Raw genomic sequence first — 24,141 nt, forward strand, 5'->3', positions numbered from 1 at the left:
CAAGAAAACTTCATTCTTAATATGAGATAGATAAATATGTTCTTCCCAAGTTAAAAAAAATATGACAACAAATGATTATACAATTGTGAAAATTTGAAAATTTAGTAAAGGTAAAAGTGCCAGAAGAATTTTACCTTGGAAAATCCTAAATTGTATTTTCTGTATAGAGGAGCATAAGATACTAAGCCTAAAGCCTATTAACTCAGTAAGCTTTGGTCAGGGAGGAAGACCTTCCCCTGCCCTATGGTCCTTCTAGCTAGACTTAGAACCAAATTGACATGAGACAGATTCAACAGGGGGAAAATCAGATTGAAGAGGTATACGGGCAGGGAATCCACAGAGATAGGAAATTCCAAAGACAATAAAGCTTTTATGAGCAAGGAGAGGGGCAGGGGTATGAGAACACAAAACGGAAGGAGGCCATTACCGGGAGGGTGAGAGGAGATACTTGGAAAAACAAAGGTTGCCCTATTATACAGGTAAATTTCTTAGGTAAAGGGGAGTCTCTGTTAATAGCTCTTTTCCGGGTATAGACTGTCATTTCCAGAGAAATGTATTCAGGCAGCTGTGAGGGAGGCAGAGAGCTTTTCCTGCCTCTATTGCATTTTGATTACTTTTAACACGAAACAATCTTTGTGCCAAAGTGGCCCATCCTGGGGGCAGCATGCCCTTGGCCCCTACACCTTAAATAACTACCTGTGAGATATGGAAAATTCCATTATTCAACGAAAAATACTAAATTTCACTGATCCAAATTCCAAGAAGATATATTTGGATGGCTAATTAAATTTATGCTATGATGGAAAATGTGTTTTCATAAGATTAACCATGAGGATTTCTCAGAACATCTAAATTTTTGGCTAAAATTTTTGTTTTTTATTAGAAGAATAGGTAATATAAGGACACTGCTTTTTGAAATATAAATTTTCATCTGGCTTTCACTCATTCAAATTCTGTCTTATGAACAAACCTGGTTTATGAAAAGGGGTGTTTTTTGAGGCCTTCTTTAGGCAGCTTCTAAACAAGATGTAGCCATGTTTTTTCTCGGCTTGCGTGACCCACTTTTACCCCAAGAGCGTATATAAGGAGATACTGGCCTTGGAAAAGAATTTTAAATTGCATTATATTTGGTAATTAATTGACTTCTCTCCAAATTTGAAGAATCACCATTTAAAAAAACAAAACAAAACAAAAACCATGGACCTGGAAGACTAGTCATAGAGGCAAGCCTGTATAAATAGAATTCAATCTGTCACACATTTCCACATAATTAATATTACTGCTTAGGTTTTAATGAAAAACTGATTTAGCTCTCAGTCTACAAGGTAAGCATGATTTAACAATTTATCACCAGACCTTTCATTACATGAAAAATGAAATGGCAAAAAGTTAAGAAACAGACCATAAGAAATGAACAGTTAATTCTCAAACATAATTTTTGCCGTTAAAGTTACTTTAACTTCCCTGTGTAATCTGACTATAAATTACAGGTGCTGCTAAAATCAAGTAAATGACACTTCGCTAAATAATTGAGTTTGCCTCTCTTCACCTTTTAGGATGGGTTACTATGTGCAAGCAGTAGTCTTAGTAATAGGGATCTGTTTATTCATGTGTAAAGTAAGCGTGGGAGTTGCCTGTGGCCTCCTGGGTTCTTTTAGTTCTAGAACATGGAGAGCTAGTGAACGAACAAAAAAGCCCATTTGGAAGGAACGCACACCAACCACTAAGGTAATCAACCAGCCACTAAAACACCTTCCTTGCATAAATATGAATATAAAATTAAATTTTCCAGGTCTTTTGCTGCAGAAAAACTACTAAATGCGGAATTCCTGTTTTCAGTCACATATACAATGAAACTTGAGCCCTGTCTATCCTGTCTTTACTAGTGGTCTGTAAATGATTTTGTTTCAATATTACCAACAGTGAAAAGGTTTCGCACACACACATTTAAATGTGTGTTTGTTTATAAATTAGAAGTCTGTTATGCTTGGGGTGCGTGGGTGGCTCAGACGCTTAAGTGTCTGACTCTTGGTTGCAACTTAGGTCATGATCTCAGGGTCGTGAGATCGAGCCCCACATCAGGCACTTTGCAGAGTGTGGAGCCTACTTAAGATTCTCTCTTTCCATATCCCTCTGCCCTCTCTCCCTGCTCCTGCTCTCTCTCTCTCAAAAAAAAAAAAAAAAAATCTATGATGCTCTTATATATTATATCATGAACACTATGACATAGAAAGAAGAAAAAGTAAGGAATGAGGCTTAAAAATACACAGAAACAGGAGTTGTCCTGTTTGCCTCCCATGGCAGAAAATATACCTGGCATGGACTTTCTTGCTTATACCCTAGAGATGGGCTCTCTGTTTCAGAGTTCTGGTCTAAAACACCACATGTCTTTACTTGTTGCTCTCGAGATGCTTGTAATAATCACACCAAGATGACAACCTGAATCCTAAACATTCATACATCACTTTCCAAGATTTACTTATTCTCCTTTAAAAACATCAGTCTGAAGAGTATGTTCTTTAATGGATCTTCCAAGGAGTTCCATACAACAGTGTGATTGAACCTTCACTGCATTCAGAGCAGGGCTGGCAGGTATGAGAAGGGCATGGGACGGTGAGTGTGCATTGCTGGATGCGTATCTTTGTGTTCTTGTGGTATTCACAGCCCAATAGAAAGGCGAGAAGATTCAAGTTAGAGCACTGCCTCCTGCTTTTCCTTGGTGAAGATACCAAGGTTAAGTGACAGTACTATCTGTAGTGACGTGGAATCTCAAAGGGGAAGGTTCTACAAAGGAAACAACTGCAGTTTCCCAGATGGGATGCTTGCCTTTTGCTCAATAGCTGACTTTTGCTGCTTAGCCACAAGCTACCCAGAAGGAAACACTGCGTGTACTCTATTGAATTAAGCAAGGCAATTCTTTTCTCAGCTCCTTAAAAAAAGAACTCAAGGTTTTTATTTTTTTCCAAGGAATCTTGCTAAGAGAACACATTTCCTACAGCCTTTGCCACATCTCCTTCCAAAACCACTCCCTGGGCACAGTGACCTGCTTGGTAGGTAAGGACTCTGCTCTACATTATCTTTCTCAGCATTTGCCACTTTAATCCCTTTGCTAATTTTTAGCAAGGCATATTTCTAGTGCTTTCTATTGCTTCCTCTGCAAAATAAAAAATAAAATCCCAGTAATGGGCTTAGCAAGGGCGTGACAGAATAAAATCTTAGTAATAATAAAGATGTTTATTAGATGACAATGTCACACAAGTATCATTTTGCGACCATGTTCCCCTATAGTGCTCTGTCAGGACTCTGGATTTGGGGTCTCCACTCATACACACAAGACGTTCTTAGTGAACTGCTCTTCTATTTGAGTGGCTATGAAGAGACCCATAGGATCTAGCCAGTTTCAAAGTGCTGATCTCTTGAGGTAAAGTTTAAAAAAAGAATAGGTGGGGCGCCTGGGTGGCTCAGTGGGTTGAGCCTCCAGCCCTTGATTTTGGCTCAGCTCATGATCTGAGAGGGTCATGAGGGGTTGTGAGATCAAGCCCCTCCCGGAGCTCCCTGCTCAGCGGGGTGTCTCTCTCTGCCCCTCCCCCCAGTTTGTACGTGCTCACTCTCTCCCTCTTTCTCTAAATATAAAAAATCTTTTTGTAAAAAAGGTATTATTTTTCAATCTTCTACAAAACCATAAAGTAAAAATATTTGTTCCTTTTTACTAAGCCACTTTATACTGTGGTCACAAATACAACATTATTTTAGGATGCCACCCACTTTTTTTTTTTTTTATATATAATCTTTGAGGGTTTTTTTGTTTTTGTTTTTACTGGACCAGGACACACACTAGACTGATGGAGTCTGTCAATTTCTTCAAATAACACGTGCACTGTATTGTATTACTGAAATCTGTTAGGAGTAGAACTTAAACGTTCTTACCCCTCCCCACTCCCTCAAAAGAGAGCTACATGAAAGGATGGATATGTTAATGTGTTAATTAATAGACAGTGGGAATCCCTTCTTAATGTATACTTATATCAAATCACCATGTGTACACTTTCAATATCTTAAATTTTCTTTTTTTTTAAGATTTTATTTATTTGGCAGACAGAGATCATAAGTAGACAAAGAGGCAGACAGAGAGATAAAGGGGGAAGCAGGCTCCCTGCTGAGCAGAGAGTCCTGTGTGGGACTCGATCCCAGGGTCCTGAACTGAGCCAAAGGCAGAGGCTTTAACCCACTGAGCCACCCAGGCTCGCCTTAAATTTTATTTTCAATTATATCTCAACAAAGCTGAAAAATAAATAAAATGTTGCATTACTATTAAAAATTAAAATAACACAGGCTGTGCAAGGCTGTTGGCCTTAGACTTCTCCCCAAATACCTATATATTCCACAGCTGCTCCAAGACCTTGTTAATGATATTTATAAAGTAGTGCAAGAGGCCAAGGTTAACATATCACAAGTCTGAAACTTGTTATCATCTCACTGTCTTACTTTCTCCTACATAAATGCATTTTTCCACTTCGACTTAAGCTAACCATATACCCTCAGAGATAGAAAAATGGGTGTTTTAGGGCAGAAATTTGTCTTCCTATAAGGAACTACATATACGCTTCCTTCATGAAAGCATGTGCATCCTCAAGGGCAGTCTAGGCTTCGCCAGATTAAACCATAATTAACAAATCAGTAGAAACAGATGAACTATCAGCCTTCTCTGAGATTTTATAGAACTGTACAGAACATTTTTTCTCTGAAAACATTTAAGAACTTTGGGGCAAGAAAGAAGAGTGAACAGCCAGAAAGTATAAAACTCTTGTAAAGCTAAATTAGGCTGGTGAGTTTATCCTGCGAAGTTTAAGGGCACATTCCTACTATATGGTTAGCAAGTTTTCTAATACTTAACATTGGATTTTCTAAAAAAGAATGGTTTAGATTTTCAAGAGCTGGTCAAAATGATCCAAGATAGAATGCCATTGTGCTTACTTTTACCGCTGTTATAATTTATCTAAAATTGGAATTAGAACAATACGATAATTGGATAATATAAATGGTAAAGAGGGAGTTAAAGTCACAGAAGTTAAGACCCAAGAGATACCACAATAAAGCATACTGCAATTGTAATAACATGTAGAAAAGGAAATACCAAAAAACATGAATAAAAAGTGTGGATACTGGTAAATGTAAAAAATACTGTCCTGAGAACTGAAAATTAAATGAGAAAAATATCTTAGAGAAAAGAAGGTTTTAAGTAGCTTAGAACATCTTCTCAAGTTTGCAGGTGTAAAACTGAGACATGAAAAGGCTTAAGTAAAAAGAGCAAAGATAAACTCGAATTTGTCTAACAGTAAAAGAAAAATAAATGCATAAAAAACAAAAATTAGAGGCAGATTGTCTGGTTTCTGAAATTAGGGTGCAAATATAAGATTCTGAACAACAGCAACTCAAATTTCTTTTCTAGAATGAAAATAAATGTTCCAACTGCACCCTTCTGCCTACCTCCAGTGTCCCAGAATGACTTTTCTTTCGTCTCTCTGTCCCTGTTATAGATGAAATGGTCTTCCAAAATGGTATGCTCAAGTCCTAATCCCCAGTACCTCGGATCTGAAGATGTAATTAGTTCATCTGAACTCATACTGGAGTACAGTGGGGAATTTTTGTCCAGTATGACTGGTGTCCGTGTAAGAAAAGGGAAATCTGGACACAGTGACAGAGACACGGAAAGAAGGAACGTCGTGTGATGTCGTAAGCAGAGATGGGAGTAATGAAGCAGGACAGGCAAGGACGGATGGCCTCCTCCACAAGCTGGAAGAGGCCAGGAGAGGTTCCACTTAGAGTCTCAGAGGGACCATGTTTCAATAGTCCTCTTGATTTTGAAATTCGGTGAGGCCATGAATTTCTTTTGTTTAAAGGCCCCCAGTTTTGGGGCACTTGGCTCATGACAGCAGGCTTGGGAAACTAAGACACTGGGTTGTGCTGCAAACCTGGGGGAAAGGTCTAACTAAATAAAGGACACGGGTTAGGAGAGCAGGGTCGGTGCCAGGAAAAACACTTACCTGCCACGTAGTCACCAAATCCAATGGTGGTTAGAGTGATGACCACAAAATAAATGGCGTCCAGGGCACTCCAGCCTTCTATGTGCTTGAATATGATCGCGGGCAGGGCAACAAAGAGTACGCAGCCAAAGAGTATAAAGATGATCGTCGAGATGATGCGAATCTTGGTCTGACTAACATTCCACTTCTAAGGATGAGAGTGGAGAGAGCAAGAGAGAGACACTAACTGAGATTTATTGATCATGGGCGTACCTAATACCCCGTTCTCAGCAAATTCGCAAGTGAGATTATTTTTTTCCCTTTTATAATGAGTGTTCAGTTGTCTTATCAAAATTGGGCATAACATGAAGAACTCAAAACAATCAATACCAATGATGGTGCACATAGCTTTACAACAGGCAAAATGCTTTCAAAATAAATTACATTTGCTCTGAGAATACAGTTTCAGTGTACATCATTCTTTGTTTATCTGCTTTACTTTTGAAATATTTCTATTCTGTAGGCATACTACTGACTGCGGGCCAAACAGATTCTAGAAATAAATGAAAATAGACAAAACTGACCCACGGACAAAATAGTTTGTATTGATAATTGAGAAAATGATTAATTTTATGAAAAATTTCCTCCTCACTCCTGTGTTTTTCTATCATTGTTCTACCGATTACTCTGAAATACTAACAGACTTAAAGTCCATAGTTGATTCCTCCGTGAACCAGATGAACTGTCTTTCTGTTCTATGGCCTTAAACTGTACAACTAAATAAATCAAACCTGACAGGTAGGCAAGGCTGAATCTTAAACACCTTTCCACTACAGCTGTCTTTTCAACCTTCTTCTCAAGAATCTCCCGTGTATCCCATATTACATTTGTAGACAGGGCATATCTCCAGATCTTCATTTGAGGCTAATCACTGTATATTCTCCATCTGTTAACTGGTTCTGTCCTGTCTGCTATGAAAATTATAGGTCACATGCCCACCATATAAAACCCACTGAGTTTTAGAACTTGAAAATTTCCTAGAGATGAAGATCTATGAAACCACAGAATGGAAGGTGAAAAAAAAAAAAAAACACCTTTCTCTAGTCTACTGTCCTTATCACATATGTGACATTTAAATGAACTCATGTTGGTCAAGTTCTCATGACAGGGACTAGTACCAAGTGTGGAATCAGGACCACTGGAATGTATTCACCACCAGGATACAGGACGTGTTTCATGCACCCATGTAGATGTGGCATGAAAAATATCACCAGGCATCCAGTGGGCACCCAAAAATTTGTTGGGAAAAAAAATAAAACAAATGCATAATCAAAAGGCAGAATCAGAAGTATAAATACAGAGAGCAAACTGATGGTTGTCCAAGGGGAGGGAGAGGGGGGAATTGGGCAAGATGGGTAGGGGAGAGAGAGATACAGGCTTCCAGTTATGGAATTAGTAAGTCAAGGGAATAAAAGGTACAATGTAAGAAAAACAGTCAATGATACTCTAATAGCAATGCAATGGACCAAATGGTAACCACACTTGTGGTGCATAATGCATAATCTTGTCAAATCACTAAGTCGTATACCTGAAACTAATGTCATGTTGTATGTCAATTATACTCAAATGTAAAAAAAAAATTAAGCAAAATAAATTTGTTGAATGAATGAACAGTTCATTACCAAGTTGATGCCATTAATCTTCCCTATTAATAAAAATACAAGATACTTTTAATTTCAGTATAAGAAAAGCATATTACCCAGAACGGGATGAAACTCCTATTTTACAATATTCAACCTACTCCATTCCAACTACAGAAATATCTAAGAGTGAATTTGGAACTGGAAACACAACTAATGCTAAAAACTGGAACTATAAATTGAAAAACCAGTACTCAGTAGTCTTATTTTATCAGGAGAATTACATGTAAAATACTTTGTTGAAATGTTTGTGAAGAGATGAAGAGATTATTGAAGAGTAAATAAAATGTATTTGTAATACAGGTGATGGTAGTAACATCTTCTTTACAACCCCCTTTTCATGCAACTATTTTCTTGGTCATTTTCCTCAGGAATAAAAACTTGTAATCATTGTGGTATTATTACTATTTTTTATTCATTATTCTAATAAAAGCATTTACATTTTACTTATCCTTTTCTGTTGAGTGTAATACAGCCATGAACATCTTAAGACGTGTATATTACTTTTGGTTCTACTAAATTATATCCCTTGGATAAGTTTTTCTATTAGTGACATCACTGAATTAAAGTATATGATCACTTTTATTGTGTTTGCTAAATAAAATGTCCTTCACAAAAGGGCTATACAAATTTAGAACACTACCAGCAATAAAGAAAGATACCAAAGCAAATTTTAAATTAGAAAACACTGTCAGTTATTTACTAGCTATGTTAAGTATGTATGTATGTATGTATTTAAATTTTTACTTATTTGAGAGACAGAAAGAAAGAATGCATGCAAATAAGCAGCAGTGGGGTGGGGTGGAGTGGGAATGTGGGGAGGTGGGGAGGTAGAATGGGAAGGAGAGAATCTTTTTTTTTTTTAAAGATTTATTTATTTGACAGAGATCACAAGTAGGCAGAGAGGCAGGCAGAGAGAGAGGGGGAAGCAGGGTCCCTGCTGAGCAGAGAGCCTGATGTGGGGCTCGATCCCAGGACCCTGGGATCGTGACCTGAGAGGAAGGCAGAGGCTTTAACCCACTGAGCCACCCAGGAACATGAGGAAGAGAATCTTTAGCAGATTCTGTCCTGAGTGAGGCACCTGACTAGAGGCTCCATCTCACCACCCTGAGATCGTGACCTGAGCCAAAACCAAGAGTCAGACACTTAACTGACCGAGCTACCCAGGTGCCCCAAGCTTTTATTTATTATCTCTAACTCTCAAAGTGCCTCTGCATTGCCAGTACCATTATTCATATTGTATAAATGACAAAATGGAGATTTCAGGGTAAAATAACTAGCTTAAGAGAATACAGCAAGTCAAGACATCTGGAATTGGAAGCTAGGATTGTCAGATTTCTACTTTATTTCTGCATATTTTTGTTTTTTTCGCATGTACTAATTTACTCATTCAAGTTAATTACAAAAATATGAAGTGAGTTACATGCTAATAGAGGTACATATAAAAGGTTATGGAAAACCCAATAACTTGATTGTCTACCCATACCTGAGGTGTTAGAAAAATTTAAAAAAATTTAAACAACATATGTAGTTAAAAGGCTATTATACTTACAATAAATGTATCTTCCACTTTTGCAATTCCTTTTCCAAATATGGTCCCTAGTTGATCACCAACTCCAGCCAACAAAAAACCAAAAAGGGGAATTCCCAGTAAGGCATAGATGATACAGAATATTTTCCCCCCTTCTGTGCGTGGTGAGATATTTCCAAATCCTAAATACGAAAAAAAAAAAAAGAATAAAAAAATAAATTGTTTTCAGTTGTTTATAAACGAGTAATAGTTTAAAACATATGATGTCGTTAAAAAGAAAACAAGAAAACTGAAAGAGGACTTGGGCTGTCTCTGTTTTGACCTCAAACTTTTTTGCTTGGGTTCTTCTTTCCAGTGGGGCTTGGAGCAGGCAGGAGACAGACACTACTGCGTCAAGCCATAGTGTCTGCCCAGAGCCAGCAAGACCCTGCCCGTAACTGACTCCAAGACAATGATGGATTTAACCTGCACATGCCTGCCCACATTTGCCCCGTATTTTCCTGTGTAAACCTGGAAGTATTATTGGCTTTTTGGAGACAGTCTTTGAGATGTTAGTCCACTGTCTTCCTGGTGCTGGCCTCACTGAAATCAGTTCCTTTCTGGTTTCAGCACCACTCATTTCTCTGCCTTCGAATTTTATCAGCAGTGAGTTCTGAACACGGTCTGTTTGGGACCCTGGACCCAGGGGCTCTCATTCCCCTATGCCCCAGTTATTAAACCACAGGCCCAAAATGGTGCCACTTAGGCTGAATTCCCAAACTGGTGATTCTTTGACAATAGAATAGCTAATATTCTAGATAGCTAATCTTACTGCATTTTCACCTTCACCCAGAAATGTAGTCTTAGTCTCAACCTGAACCAGTCAGGAATTTTCCTATCAGAGGCAAAATGTCTGCCACATGGCCCCCTCCATCACCCACCACCCCCGAAAGGAAGATGAAGTGATCTGCCTGATAAGACCCCCTATTCTTCCCTCTCAGGGAAAGTTACCTTGTCTGGAAAAACCTTTTCTTCTGTTAGTAACTTTCTTGCCCCCACCCTTATTCTATAAAAATGTTGTGCAATTCCTCTGAGTTTCCCTCCGCTTGCTAGATGGGATGCTGCCTGGTTCCATGAATCATTTAATAAAGCCAATTAGATTTTCAAATTTACTCAGTTAACTTTTGTTTTTCAGCAACCTCAAGGGTAATTCATAAATCTCCCAATATTAAAAGATATTAATCACAGATTTTTAACTAGATAAGAATCCCTTTTAAATATATATATTTTTAAAGACTTTATTTATTTATTTATTTGACAGAGATCACAAGTAGGCAGAGAGGCAGGCAGAGAGAGAGGAGGAAGTAGGCTCGCCACAGAGCAGAGAGCCCAATGCGGGGCTCGATCCCAGGACCCTGGGATCATGACCTGAGCCAAAGGCAGAGGCTTAACCGAGCCACCCAGGTGCCCCAAATATATTTTAATATGCAACATTCCAATAAGCAAACATTTCAATAATCTACAAAGTACAGCTAATGTTCCAATTAAAATAGATGATGAAAACCAAGGGGGTAACACATGCAATAAAACCAATATTTTCATTAAACGCCCTTCAGTCTGTCTATACTGATAATACTGTTAACTGCAGGGCTCTCATTGTCATTTATTGAGAAGAGCATACTGCCTTAGTATGTTCTGAGGATTTCAAAGGGGTAGGGAAGCAAATTTTGCCACCCCAAGATATGTCTCTTTGGCATCCTGATTATTTTAAGGTGGTTATTTTTTTTAAGAAACTGTGGACACATGAGAGACTATGAAAACCGAATACAGGTCACACTTTTGCAGGAGACATTTATAGGTAGAAGGGAAATCTCCATTTGGAAGGGTGTCCCCCTCAGTACCAGGGAGGCGGGGAGGTGACTAAATCAGTAGAAAATGTTATCGGTGGAGAACGCATGGACTGAAATCTGCCTAACAACTTAACTTTTCTCTGATGTGCTTTCCCTAGTAACCTCCCAAACTGAAAAGCTGTGGTCACAGCTTTATTCTGGGGGTGGACTGGCAACAGCTACTGTGCAAGTTAAGATCAGTGGTTCCATAGAACTTTGATTAATTTGCAGGCTATAGCCCATGGGCTCACTTCTTCTAATTTTCTTTTTAGAATCTTATATTTTGCTTGTACCTGGGATGTGGGCTCCTTAATTCAGATTCATTGTCATCTGTATCCATATGCTTCATATCATCCTCAAATCCATTCTTGTTGTGGTTTCCTCAACACCCTCCCTGCCTTCAACACACTATGGACTGTCCCCCTCCCCATTTTCATGTTTTCTGCCATCTCAGTGCAACTTTTTGGTGAGGTGAGGTACATGCATGTTTATATCAAACAGCTTGTAAAGTAATTTCATGTTTGTATCAGATGGAATTAGATATTTGGATTTACCAATGTCTTAGCATGTTAAATACATGTTAAATCCAATAAAAAGTCCACAGATTTATAGTAAGGTTTGCAAACATTATGGCTTTTAAAGGCATTTACTTTAAAGTCTAAAATTAACTGAAAGAAATATGAGGAAAGGGGCACCTGGGTGGCTCAATCGGTTAAGCATCTGCCTTCAGCTCAGGTCAAGATCTCAGGGTCCCGGGATCTAGCCCCACATTGGGCTTCCTACTCAGCAGGGAGTCTGCTTCTCCCTCTCCCTCTGTTCCTTACCCCTGCTTGTGCTCTCTCTCAAATAAACAAATAAATAAATAAAAATAAGGATAAATACTCTGGAAGAGTTTGGCAATATATTACAGCCATTCCTGGATTCCTGACTCAAGAGATATGTGGCCTTCAGTAAATTATATCCTCATTTGGTAAAGGGTATATTCCTATTATTATCTACCTCATTGAGTTAGGTATCACATGAAAGGTGCTCAGGAAATTTTTTCATATGGTATGCGGTATATTTAGGTGGTATAATATATTTAGGTGGTATAATATATTTATTTAGGTGGTATAATAATTATTTTTTATTTAGGTGGTATAATATATTCAGGTGGTATATTTAGGTGGTATAATAATATTTAAGTGGTATAATAATATTTATATTTAGTTGGTATAACAATAATTATTATAATTACTATTAATCATACTGTTGGTAGTAAGAAAAGAGCAGATCAATGTATTTAGCCCGGTCAGTATGCAAACTATTTAATAGCCAGATTACTGGGGTCATGAATACACAGTGTTCTTCACTATGTTCTATCAAACCAAGGATGCCATCCTTTAGAAGGAGCACTGGCAAAACAGCATGCATAGAAGAAGGCAACTTTTCACATATGGCGTCTACACATTTATCTCATTTGTCTCCCATCTGTTCTTTTTTGTTCATATCTACTAATGCCTTGAAGTGCTGAACACCAGAGCAATATGTACAAAGGATACAACCAGGGCAAGTGGGAAAAGGGCCCGGAAATCTTGTATGAAGGTAATTTTAAGGGAAAATTTTAGGCTGAACTATTTGGGACAGTGCACCATTACTGAATGCTATCCAAGAAAGAAACTCAACAATCTCAACTCCGTCCTGTAGTCTACCTTCAATCAGCAGAGTGGCAAGAACGAGAAGGCCCTGCTAAGTCAGCAGGGTGCACTGCTTTGACACAGGTTCTTTGATTATTCCAGAAAGTCTTGCTAAGATCCAACAATGTTCTTTATTGCCTCTCCGGATGAATGAGTACGTGGTCGGAGGTAGAGCTGAATTCTGAATCACCCTATTCCATCCCATTTTCTCTTTTTTGATTAAGAGGGAAAAGGTCTTCAGAGTTCTAGCCATAAGAAGTAAGCTGCCTTCAGGAAAGACCGGAGATGAAAAATAAGGGATGCTGTTAGTGAGCCCTCTTGCTCAATTGTAGGCTCCAACAGTTAAAACCAGAAATAGATAAGACAGCTTAACTCATGCTCCAACTAAAATCCTCTGTGCTTATTTCTTACCACACGTTTTCAACATTCCAGACACCAGACCACAAAGCACTGATAGCAATGGAATGTCTAGAAGACTTCACCTCACAGGTCCCCTTCCCTGCCCGTGACCCTGACCATGACCTACTGAACCTCATCTATGATCGCACGCTCTACCCGCTCTCTTGCATGTAACCCCCTGCCCCTAATCTTTCTTTATAAAACTCTAGGTGTCCATCTTACCGGTGGAGAGGTCAGTTGTTAAGACTTGAATCTGCCACCTCCTCCAGCAGCCAGCACCCAAAATAAATTTCTGCCTTTCTCTTTTCCAAACCCTTGTCTCTTGAGTTATTGGCTTCTCTTATCATGAGTTTATCTGAGTTTGTTGGGCAGTGGTGTTGACAAACCCAGTGAGGAGTTTTGCTTCTGATTTGTCTAGGCCCCTTGGGATTCCTTGGAACAGAGCCGTGGCCGGGGCAGCACACCAGAGCTCACCCATTCATTTCCTGAGTTAGCAGCTGTGATAGATTAATAGAAAATAATACAATTTTTTTTAAAATTCTAACTGTAGCGTTGCTATAAACAGGCTCTAGTGTTCAAAAAATAAAAGTCTAGCTGTCAGCTCAATTTGATCTGTTCCTTGAAAGCTAAATGGGCATAAGAAACAAAGCCTCCAAGTTTTCATCCATCATTGACTCAGAATCAGCCTGCAGGCCACTGGAACATCTTCAGAAAAGCTGACAGAAAGCCTGTTTACATCACCAATGCAATAACCCAAGATCCAGAGAAAATTTGAGATATAAGGAAAGCCAGTCTACCTTTCATTGGTCAAAAAACTGGAGACGGGGGCTTTGTAGCATCTCTGTACTTCATTTTTATTACCTCCAAGTCAAAGTTAGCAGAAGAGACACCAAGGGGAATGAAGGAATCAAGTTTCCTAAGATGTCTTCTGTTGTGCCTTCCAAATATGTCTTTCATTACCATTATACTGAGCTTTATGATGAATCTGTGCCTCCTAGTGACATCCTTCACAGACTGAACACTTCCCAATGACAGACACACACACAGTGACTCAGCAGTTTTCTGACACAAAGGGAATGCCTACAACTCTCCAAACATTTCCTTGGGTGAGAGAATGAAACGGCTGATCAGAGGATGGTCCCTCATGAACCTCTCTCCCTTGAGTAAAATAAGAGGAGACTTCCCTCCACAGATTTACCACATGTTTTAACCAATCAATGGGCACTGGTTAAATGACTTGATTCTATCAATGGATTTATGAAAGGTATCCATTGATTCTAAGCAGTAAGCTAAGCTTTTAAAATATTAATCACTGTGATTGTCTGAATTTCCTGACTCTTTCCCTGGTCAGTTAGCAGCACCTTCATTGCCTCAGGGCAAAATGGATTGTTACAGCAAGAAGAAAAGGGAAAAGAAATAGTATTAAGTTTTATTCTCTTTTAACATCTAAATTAAGGTGTCCACAACAAAATGTATCCTTTGAGGAGAGCAGAAGTCAGGTTATGGCATAACGTGCAAAATAAGAGAGTAAAATGTATGCCTTCCAAAAAGCTTGAGGGAATAGACAAGACTGACCAGGGATGGGGCATGACTTTGGAGGAGGTGCAGTTAAGCAGAAACCAAAGGACAGGACCTTGAGGTGGGGGATGGGGAGCAGGTTCCAATGGTATACTGGAGCTCACCTGACAGATCAACTATTAAATCATCAGGATATTTTACAAGCCAGTTGACTTCACATTGGTAGCCTGGAATCAGCTATAGAAGGAATATTTATACCACAGAAATTGACCAGCAATATAATTTAGCCTCCCCCACCTAATATTTACCAATATGCTACAGAATAAAATACAGTGAAATTTAAGAGACTGTATGTAGTCTGTGCCAGAGATCTGGAGGGAAGCCAAGTCCATGCCTGTGGGCCAACCCTTGATATTCATATTTATGTTCACCACTAGAACACCTACCACTGCTGCTTCACTTTGCTCTAAGGGAAGCGCTTTCCCTGGAAAGCCAAAGTCCACTGTAAGTGGACCATCTAGCAGGAGACCCAAATATGCCACTCTCATTTCAATAGTCTCAAGTGAACGGGCCATTATTCTGGGATCATGTATTAATACTACAAATAAATAATACCCCTCTTCATGCACTGTGCATACTTGGCAATTATTTAATTATCTGTACAAGTTCATTTAATGTCTATATTCCCCACTTGACTACGAGTTCCGTGAGTAGAGAGGTTGATTTATTATTTTTATAAATATTTTTACAACTATAATTCCAAAATCTTCCTGACTTATTAACTAGTGCATAATTGGTAATCGGTAAGTTTTCTTCACGGACTGACTGACACATACATCTAAAAAACTCACAATACTTTAGAAAGTGGAAAAGAAAAAAAATACAGGGAAATAGAATATCTCTGTGAAGGTAGTTATTAAAAAAATCAAATTTCTCCCCCACTAATTAATAAATTTACTATATTTGCAATCAAAGTTCCATAGTTTTAAAAATTTTACAACTTAATGAGATGATTCTAAAATTCACCTGGAATAAAATGAATAGCAGTCAATAAATATTCTATTTTATTTTATTTATTACCTTTTAAATAAAGTCTTTTACTTATTTATTTTTAAAGATTTTATTTATTTGACAGAGAGCACCTATGCAGAGGGAGGGGCAAGCAGAGGGACAGGGAGAAGCAGGCCTCCCACTGAGCAGGGAGCCCTATGTGGGTCTCCATCCCAGGACCCTGGGATCATGACCTGAGCTAAAGGCAGTTGCTTAACTAAGCCACCCAGACGCCCTCAATAAATATTTTAAAAGCAGACTAATGTGAGGCAAAGTTTGCTTCCAAGCTAAAAAGATGTTATCTATAATTTTAAGAATTAAAACTATGTGGCAACCTTCCGCTGCAGGAGCCATTGCGGAGCACCAGCCATGGCTCTGCGCTACCCCATGGCTGTGGGTCTCAACAAGAGCCACAAGGTGACTAAGAACATGAGCAAGCTGGGGCACAGCCGCTGCCATGGGTGCCTCACCAAGCACACCAAGTTCATGCGGACATGATCCGAGAGGTGGGAGGCTTCACTCCCTATGAATGGTGAGCCATGGAGCTGCTCAATTCTCCAAGGACAAGCACGCCCTCAAGTTCATCAACAAAAGAGTGGGGGCACACATCCATGCCAAGAGCAAGAGAGACGAGCTGAGTAACGTCCTCACCGCCATGACGAAAGTGACAGACAAGAAGGACTGAACCCTCACACCCCCCGTGTAATAAAGCCTTTTTGGAACTTGAAAAAAAAAAAAACAACAACCAACCAACAAACAAAAAAATGGATGTGGCAAAGTAAAGAATGAAAACAACAGAAAGCACAGAAAGGGACCTCAGCATATAAATGAAAATTTGGTAATTTATTTCAAATCAATATAGAAGTAGATTATTCAGTAAGTAGTGATGGGATAAAGACTAAGTCACTTGGAAATAAATGGTGTCCTTGCCTCACATTATATACTAATATTTTTTGAATGGATTAAATCGTCAATTACAAAGAGAATATGACCATAAAATACTACAAAAAAAAAAGGGCAGGAGAATAACTCTTTAAGCACAACTTCTAGGACAGAATCATAAAGAATTTAAAGATAAACATGGCTATACCAAAAACATATAATGATGTTGTATGTCAGAGGAAGGGCATAAACTCTATGCAAAGACCACATGCTTTTCCAAGCGGCAGTGAAGAAAGAGCCAAACACCTTTCTTGTGGGTCTTCCTAGGGTTCCCCTTGGTCAAAGAGGCAAGCTTTCACTTAATTTGCAGGCCTGAAGATGGATTGAATCTATAATGTTTGCACTTGTGATTTGAGACGTTCTAATTTAGACTTCTACCAAGATCATATAAAACTTGGATTATTAAAGATATATCTGTTATGGGGAAATACACATATTCATCATGATAAGTTGATAAACCCCAAGTACATTATTGGCTTTGTGTACCTGAGATTTACTGAAAGCCTGTCAACCAGCCGACTTTAACAAACAAGTTCACTTCCATTGAAAAATGTCTGGCTAAGCAAAAGAAATGAAATCTTGCCATTTGCGATGACGTGGATGGAACTAGAGGGTATTATGCATAGCGAAATAAGTCAGTCAGAGAAAGACAATTATCATATGATCTCCCTGATATGAGGAAGTTGAGAGGCAACGTGGGGGGTTTTGGGGATAGGAAAGGAATAAATGAAACGAGATGGGATCGGGAGAGAGACAAACCATAAGAGACTCTTAATCTCACAAAACAAACTGAGGGTTGCTGGGGGGAGGGAGGCAGGGAGAGGGTGGTTGGGTTGTGGACATTGGGGAGGGTGTGTGCTATGGTGAGTGCTGTGAAGTGTGTAAACCTGGCGATTTCAAAATACCCCTGGTATTTTGAAATAATACATTATATGTTAATAAAAAAACAAAAAAATTGTAAAAAAATGTCAGCCTAAATATGTAATAAGCAATACTTTTGGATAATAGTAGTCTTTCTACTCTCTGAGTGAGACTTACAGGTAGTGAGTAACAGAGTTAAACTATTTGGACTTACTGGCTGCAGTGTATATATTCCAGATTTAAGAGTTTTATTTAACTAATAGTAGTTCATGAAAATCTTTGCTCTCTTAGCCAGTATTCAATGTGGAGACTGTAGTTTATGATTACATTTATTGACAACAGCGATGATAAAAGCAACAATAATTTGAAATTGCCCTTATGTGGACCCTTCTAGAGGTTAACACAATAAAAAAAAAATCTAAGTAATTCTGACCAAAAATTTAGGAGGCAGAACTCTAGTACTCCACTTCCATGGAGAGACAATTCAGGTAAGAAAAATACTGCATACTATTACTTTACTCTGATCAATTCTATATCATAAAATACTAAGTTGTATGCAAAAAAAGAAGAAATCAAATATCACAGCAATCAGTATGATTTAATTCTGTTCAGTGACAAATTATTCTATAATAACTACATGCCATTCACTGTGCTAGATACTCAAGATAGAAAGATGAAGAAAACACTAGATTTAAAAATTCCAGATTGTTAATAAAATCAAATAAATATGCCACCTGCCAAGTTTTTTAAAAATAAGATTTTACTTTTAAGAATCTCTACACCCAACATGGGGTTTGAACTCACAACCCTGAGATCAAGAGTTGCACGCTCCATCCACTGAGCCAGCCAGCCACCCCTACCAACGTTTCTTTAAAGGTGCATAAGTGGACAAAGACTTGCTACACAGAAAACAAGGATGGCAACATGTATGTGAGAAAAATCCCTGTTAAGACACTGCACTCAAAAAACTGTGTAGTAGAAGTTTGGTTCCATGTTGACTTTAATCTCTGAAGGGGAGTTAGGTCTATTCAAATGTTGAATCTATGCAAAGGCCATAAGCTCTCAGTACACAGCATTTAAGTACAGATAGTAGAATAGACCCAAGGAGAGCCTGGAGTAACTCCCTACTGGGGCAATAAATGTTAATGTGCTAGATCAGGAAATTCAGCAAGTACCCAAGGACAAATGAAGAGTGAGGAGTAAAAAGAGAATGAAAAAGAGAAAGGAAAAGAAACCATCCTACTCAACATGAGTCTCTAAATAAGAAGTCCATAAATAAATCAAGTGCCAAGAAATTTGAACACAATCAACACCGGCAGCAGGAATTTCTCCCAAGTGAAAACAATTTTAGGGGACAGTCCGAACTAAATTTTGAAAGAAGCCGATTAGAATATCTAGAGATTTAAAAAAAAAATTTATTGAAAGTATGCAATAAATAGGTACAAAATATAAACGGGTAGATAAGAAAAGGAATAAATAAGAAATCTTGGAAATGAATTATATTAGCTATTTTTTAGGGAAATAAAATAGAGGAAATGGACTGATATAGGTGAAGGAAGGACTGTGATACTGAATAATGCATATGGAATTTGACACAGAAAGGAAAAGGGATTTAAAACAAAAACACAGGGTGGGGGCACCTGGGTGGCTCAGCTCAGGTCATGATCTCAGGGTCCTGGGATCGAACCGTGCATCAGGGTCCCCGCTCAGCGGGAAGCCTGTTTCTCCCTCGCCTACTCCCCCTGCTTCTCCCTCGCCTACTCCCCCTGCTTCTGTTTCCTCTCTTGCTGTGTCTTTCTCTGTCAAAAAAATAATATTAAAAATAAAACAAAATAAAAACATAAAAAAGTATTAAGAGACAGACAGGGAGGACTAAGAGACCTTAGCAATCATATATGAGTTCCAGGAGGGGAAATGGAAAGACTAGCAAGGACATAATATTTAAAAATTGTTAGCTGAGAACTCAAGAATTGAAGACCTGTGGACTCATATTAAAAGTGCACTCTTAGTGTTAAATATGATAAATAAATATATACCCATGCCTAGACACATCATAGAGAAACAAAGAATATAGAAATAAAGATAAAATCTGAAAAGCTATCAGGGAAGAGATTATTTACAAAGGAACAACACATGAGTAATAACAGTCATTGGAAAATAATGGAGTCCTGATATCTTCAAATTGCTAATAATCATTACCCTGAAATTTTATATTTAGCTAAACTATCAAAGAAGAATGAAAGGCCCTATCTTAGCATTTCCCAGCAAAGTCCAAGAAACCTTACCTCCCCCAGAAAACCCTCACGAAAATCACTGTCTAGGTATGCTTGAGAAATTATGTACATCAGAAAGAAGAAAAGGAACCCAGAAGGAAAACAGCATAAGAGAAACAGAAGTGGGCATGGAAGTGGAAAGAATGTCAGAAAATATGGTCAACTATTAACTGCAAAATATGTGCACATACATGAACATACGCACAAACACAATGGACAACAGTAACAAGATGGATGGCAGAATGGGGAGGTTCAATAAGTAAGCAATTTGGCTAAAATGCTAGAAATATAAAGCAGTAGCCAAAAAAATGTGTTGGAGAAAGATGGTAACCACAATCATTCCAACAAAAGAGTAGAAAAATAGTGGGAAAAGGAACAAAGAAAGAGTATGACATCAACAAGAAAAAGGTCCAAATACATAAATAATCACAGATTATGTAAATAGATTAAACACAGGAATTATTAGAATTTCTAAAAATATCACAGATCAGATGAAAATAAAGGGATGAAAAAGGACTTGTCAGCAAATCCTGATCCAAAGAAAGTCAATGTAACAATGTTAATACCATTCAAACAGAATTTAAGTCGAAATGTACTCTTAAGTATAATGAGATTAAAAAGTTATAGGACTGAGGAGGCCTGAGTATAACCTGGAAAGCCTTATAGATATAAGGATGCAGAAAAAGCATTTGACAAAATTGAATAGAAATGGAGTTTTATTAACATGGTTTTAAATTAAAAAACCAATAGCTGACTTATTCTTAAGATGAAGCCTGAAAGCACTGACTTTAAGATAAGGATCATGACAAATACATCATCCTCATGACTTTTCTATTATGTTCTATTGTAAGTCAATGCTATAGGCTTCTTTAAAAAAAAAAAAAATGAGAAAACAAAACCTGAAGCTAAAACTGTTTAGACAATATACTTGTCTACATAATAAAGCCATGAAAAAAAATAAAGCCAAGAAGTTTTCTAGATTCAAAGTCAAGAAAGACAACAATAATACAATATATTTATATGTGCTTATTATGTGCTATACACTCTTGCAAGCAATTAAATATTGATTTAGTTAATTCTCACAATAATCACTGAGGGGGTAGGTTTCAATATTCTCATTTTGTGAATGAGGAAACTGAAGCATGGAAAGGTTAAATCATTTTCCCAAGGATATAGAGCTAGTGAAGTGGGAGAGCTGGGATTCAAACCCAGGTATCTTAGATCTGGTGTCTGGGCTCTAATCACACATTCCACAACACTCCTATATTCCCGGAAAGAACCAATCAGCCAATGTAGTGTAAAAGCAGAGAGAGTCAGTTATCATATGGTTTCACTTATTTGTGGAGCTAACCAATAACATGGAGGACATAGGGAGATGGAGAAAAGGGAGTTGAGGGAAACCAGAGGGGGAGATGAACCATGAGAGACTATAGACTCTGAAAAACAATCCGAGGGTTTTGAAGGGGCGGGGGAGGGGGGGAGGTTGGGGGAGCCAGGTGGTGGGTGTTATGGAGGGCACATATGGCATGGAGCACTGGGTGTGGTGCATAAATAATAATTTCTGTTATGCTGAAAAGAAATTAATAAAAGAAAATCTAAGGATCTCAATAACATTAGCGATAAAGATAGCCAAGAATAAATATAGATAATATGTGAGTATTTTATGGATACAATTACCCCCAAATTTGCAATAAATGACATAAAAAGAAACCTGAAGATATGAAGATATATGTGTTATTTTTACTTAATTTACGCTAAATACAACTGCAATAGATATTTTGAAAGCATTTTCAGTGGGATTTTATGAACTTTTATAAAAGTCTGTGAAAAAGTAAAGGACCAACAATAGCTAAGTAATATTTGAATACCTGGGGAGAAAAATGAGGTGGGAAGGTATGTCCTACATGATATGGAAACCTGCTATGGCTATTAAGAAACTGTATGAGTAAGACATTGGGTTACTGGACAGGGAGAGGGAAACCAATCAGAATGGAACAGAGAGCTCAGAAACATACCCATGGGTATCTGCCAAAGAGGGAGAGAAGATCAACGCATCAATGAATGTTGACGAATGGGAGTGCAGAGGTGGCTTCCAGGAAAGGACAATAAGGGGTCTTCAACTTCTTGTATTGTTTTATTTAAAACCAGAAACACGTTGGGGCTGCCTGGGTGGCTCAGTGGGTTAAGCCTCTGCCTTCAGCTCAGGTCCTGATCTCAGGGTTCTGGGATCAAGTCCCACATCAGGCTCTCTGCTAGGCAGGGAGCCTGCCTCCTCCTCTCTCTCTCTCTCTCTCTCTCTCTCTTTTTCTCTACTTGTGATCTCTCTCTCTCTGTCAAATAAATAAAATCTTAAAAAAAAACCAGTAACACGCTGACAAAATAAAATTAAATTAAAAAAAAACAACCCAGTAACAACAGAAACAGCATGAAGCAATGTTAAGATACTGAAAGTGAAAGTGGATGGATAGATGGTCATGTGCATATGACTCTTTGTAGACATTACTACTATTTGAAATACTGCACAATAGTAAAAGCAGAATAGCTATAAATACATTTATAGGTCAAGAAGACATTGGACAATATTCTGCTCCATTTCTTATAGTTCTCTGAGAGCTAGAAATAGCAAGTTATCATGACACAGAATTCTATCTCAAAACATTCAATATCATACTTAATATTAAAGCACAAGAGGAATCCCCCTAAAAATCCAGAGGGGTGGGGTGCCTGGGTGCCTCAGTCATTAAGCATCTGCCTTGGGCTCAGATCATGATCCCAGGGTGCTGGGATCAAGTCCCGCACTGGGCTCTTTGCTCAACAGGAAGCCTGCCTCTCCCTCTCCCACTCCCACCCCAGTATTCCCTCTCTCGCTATCTCTCTTTCTCTGTCAAATAAATTAAAAAAAAAAAAAATCCAGAGGGGAAAGGACATCCATTTTACAACTCTTAAATAGTATTATTTTGCAAGTTCTAGCATAAGCAATAGCAGTAAACATAGAAAAGGAATAATTATAAAAAGAAAGATAAGTTATGGGTGGAATTAAATACCTAGTAAATACAAGAGAATACTGAATATTGTATAGAGAAAAGCTCATCAAAATAGCTGAAGGCATGATAAATATGCAGAAACCAACGGCATTAGAATATTTGAGCACTACTTTAAAAGTGCTAAATGGGATGGAATATGACTTATTTATAGTATGAAGGGAAATACGAGATACCTGTTAGTCCTCTGATCAAGACATACACAAGAACTTTAGAGAATAGCTTGAGCTACTGTAGAATGGGATGGAATAACAGAAAAAAAAAATAGAATAAGGGCAGGGATAGCACATACTCTTTTATTTTTTTTTTAATATCATGAGTAGGTTGGAAATAGAATGATTACTCAATTGGAGTGCTGAGCAAACAGATTATTCTTCTGGAGGGACAAATATTTCACCCTGTGTGAAAGCAAGTACCATGCAGTTGAAAGATACCAATAAGTTAACCAAACTTAACTACTTCCTTACTGAGCCCTTCTATGTTTCTTCCTCTGCCTCAAACGCACACCGTACCCCACCCACTCTTCACCTGGCTCACCTCCCTCATTATTTAGGTTAGCTATTAATTTCTCCAGGAAGCCTCCCTGGAGTCCTTGCTACACACCACCAAGACTGACTTTGACCTCCCTCCTGCATACACATGTGCCTATCCAAAGACTTCTCTCACCAGATTGTAATCCTCAGTTCTGCAATCAGAAGTTCTGTAAGGTTACGCACCATGTCTTAGTTATCACTACCGCCCCAGTGCATTTCTACTCGATGTCTAAACAAATTGCCCAAAGCTCCTTTCCTACTGTCTCCCCTTCCTGGCAGCCCTCTGCATTCTCTTCTGGCAGCTCCGCATCCTAAGGGCTGAGGTTTTCAAGAGAACCTGATGAAGTTTCAGAGCTTGCATCTAGAATGTTCTCAAACAGCTGTTTGCTTGTGGATCTCACCGAAATGGTGGTGTTATGAAAAGAAGCGGCATGAAGCCATCCCTCTTCTCTCTTTAGCCCTTAAAATCTCTTCTGCACACAGTGTGTCTTCACGGGTTTTATTTATTGCTTTGACTTCTGAATAGTACTTTTCCTTTCAAGATAATCAGACTGGCAAGTGTCATCTCCCTCCCAACAATAGCTCAGGGTTTTGTCTTAGTGGTGACCAGCACATGACTCCAGTGGCAGCTCACTTTGTCTTGCCACTGTCTCATCGGCACAATTCCAGGACCCAACACGAACAGCCTCGCCACTACCATCGAGGCTTAAGTCAATCACCCAGCCA

The 24,141-nt window shown here is 38.4% G+C and overlaps 1 protein-coding gene and 1 pseudogene across 5 annotated transcripts in view; one reads left to right on the top strand and one right to left on the bottom strand.

Annotated features, from left to right (window-relative positions):
• The window catches only part of KCNK2 (potassium two pore domain channel subfamily K member 2), a 218,985-nt gene that overhangs the window by 61,507 nt on the left and 133,337 nt on the right, over nucleotides 1-24,141 (bottom strand). For all 5 annotated transcript variants that reach the window (XM_032862738.1, XM_032862739.1, XM_032862741.1 and 2 more), the window contains exons 4-5: nucleotides 9,276-9,436; nucleotides 6,045-6,231 (exon numbers count right to left, since the gene is read on the bottom strand). In XM_032862738.1, coding sequence (XP_032718629.1) covers nucleotides 6,045-6,231; nucleotides 9,276-9,436 — 348 coding nt within the window. The remainder of the gene's footprint in view (nucleotides 1-6,044; nucleotides 6,232-9,275; nucleotides 9,437-24,141) is intronic.
• LOC116870734 lies at nucleotides 16,135-16,450 on the top strand (annotated as a pseudogene).

The sequence above is a fragment of the Lontra canadensis genome, unplaced genomic scaffold, assembly GCF_010015895.1.
Source record: "Lontra canadensis isolate GAN:19392208 unplaced genomic scaffold, GSC_riverotter_1.0 scaffold24, whole genome shotgun sequence".
Classification (NCBI taxonomy): domain Eukaryota; kingdom Metazoa; phylum Chordata; class Mammalia; order Carnivora; family Mustelidae; genus Lontra; species Lontra canadensis.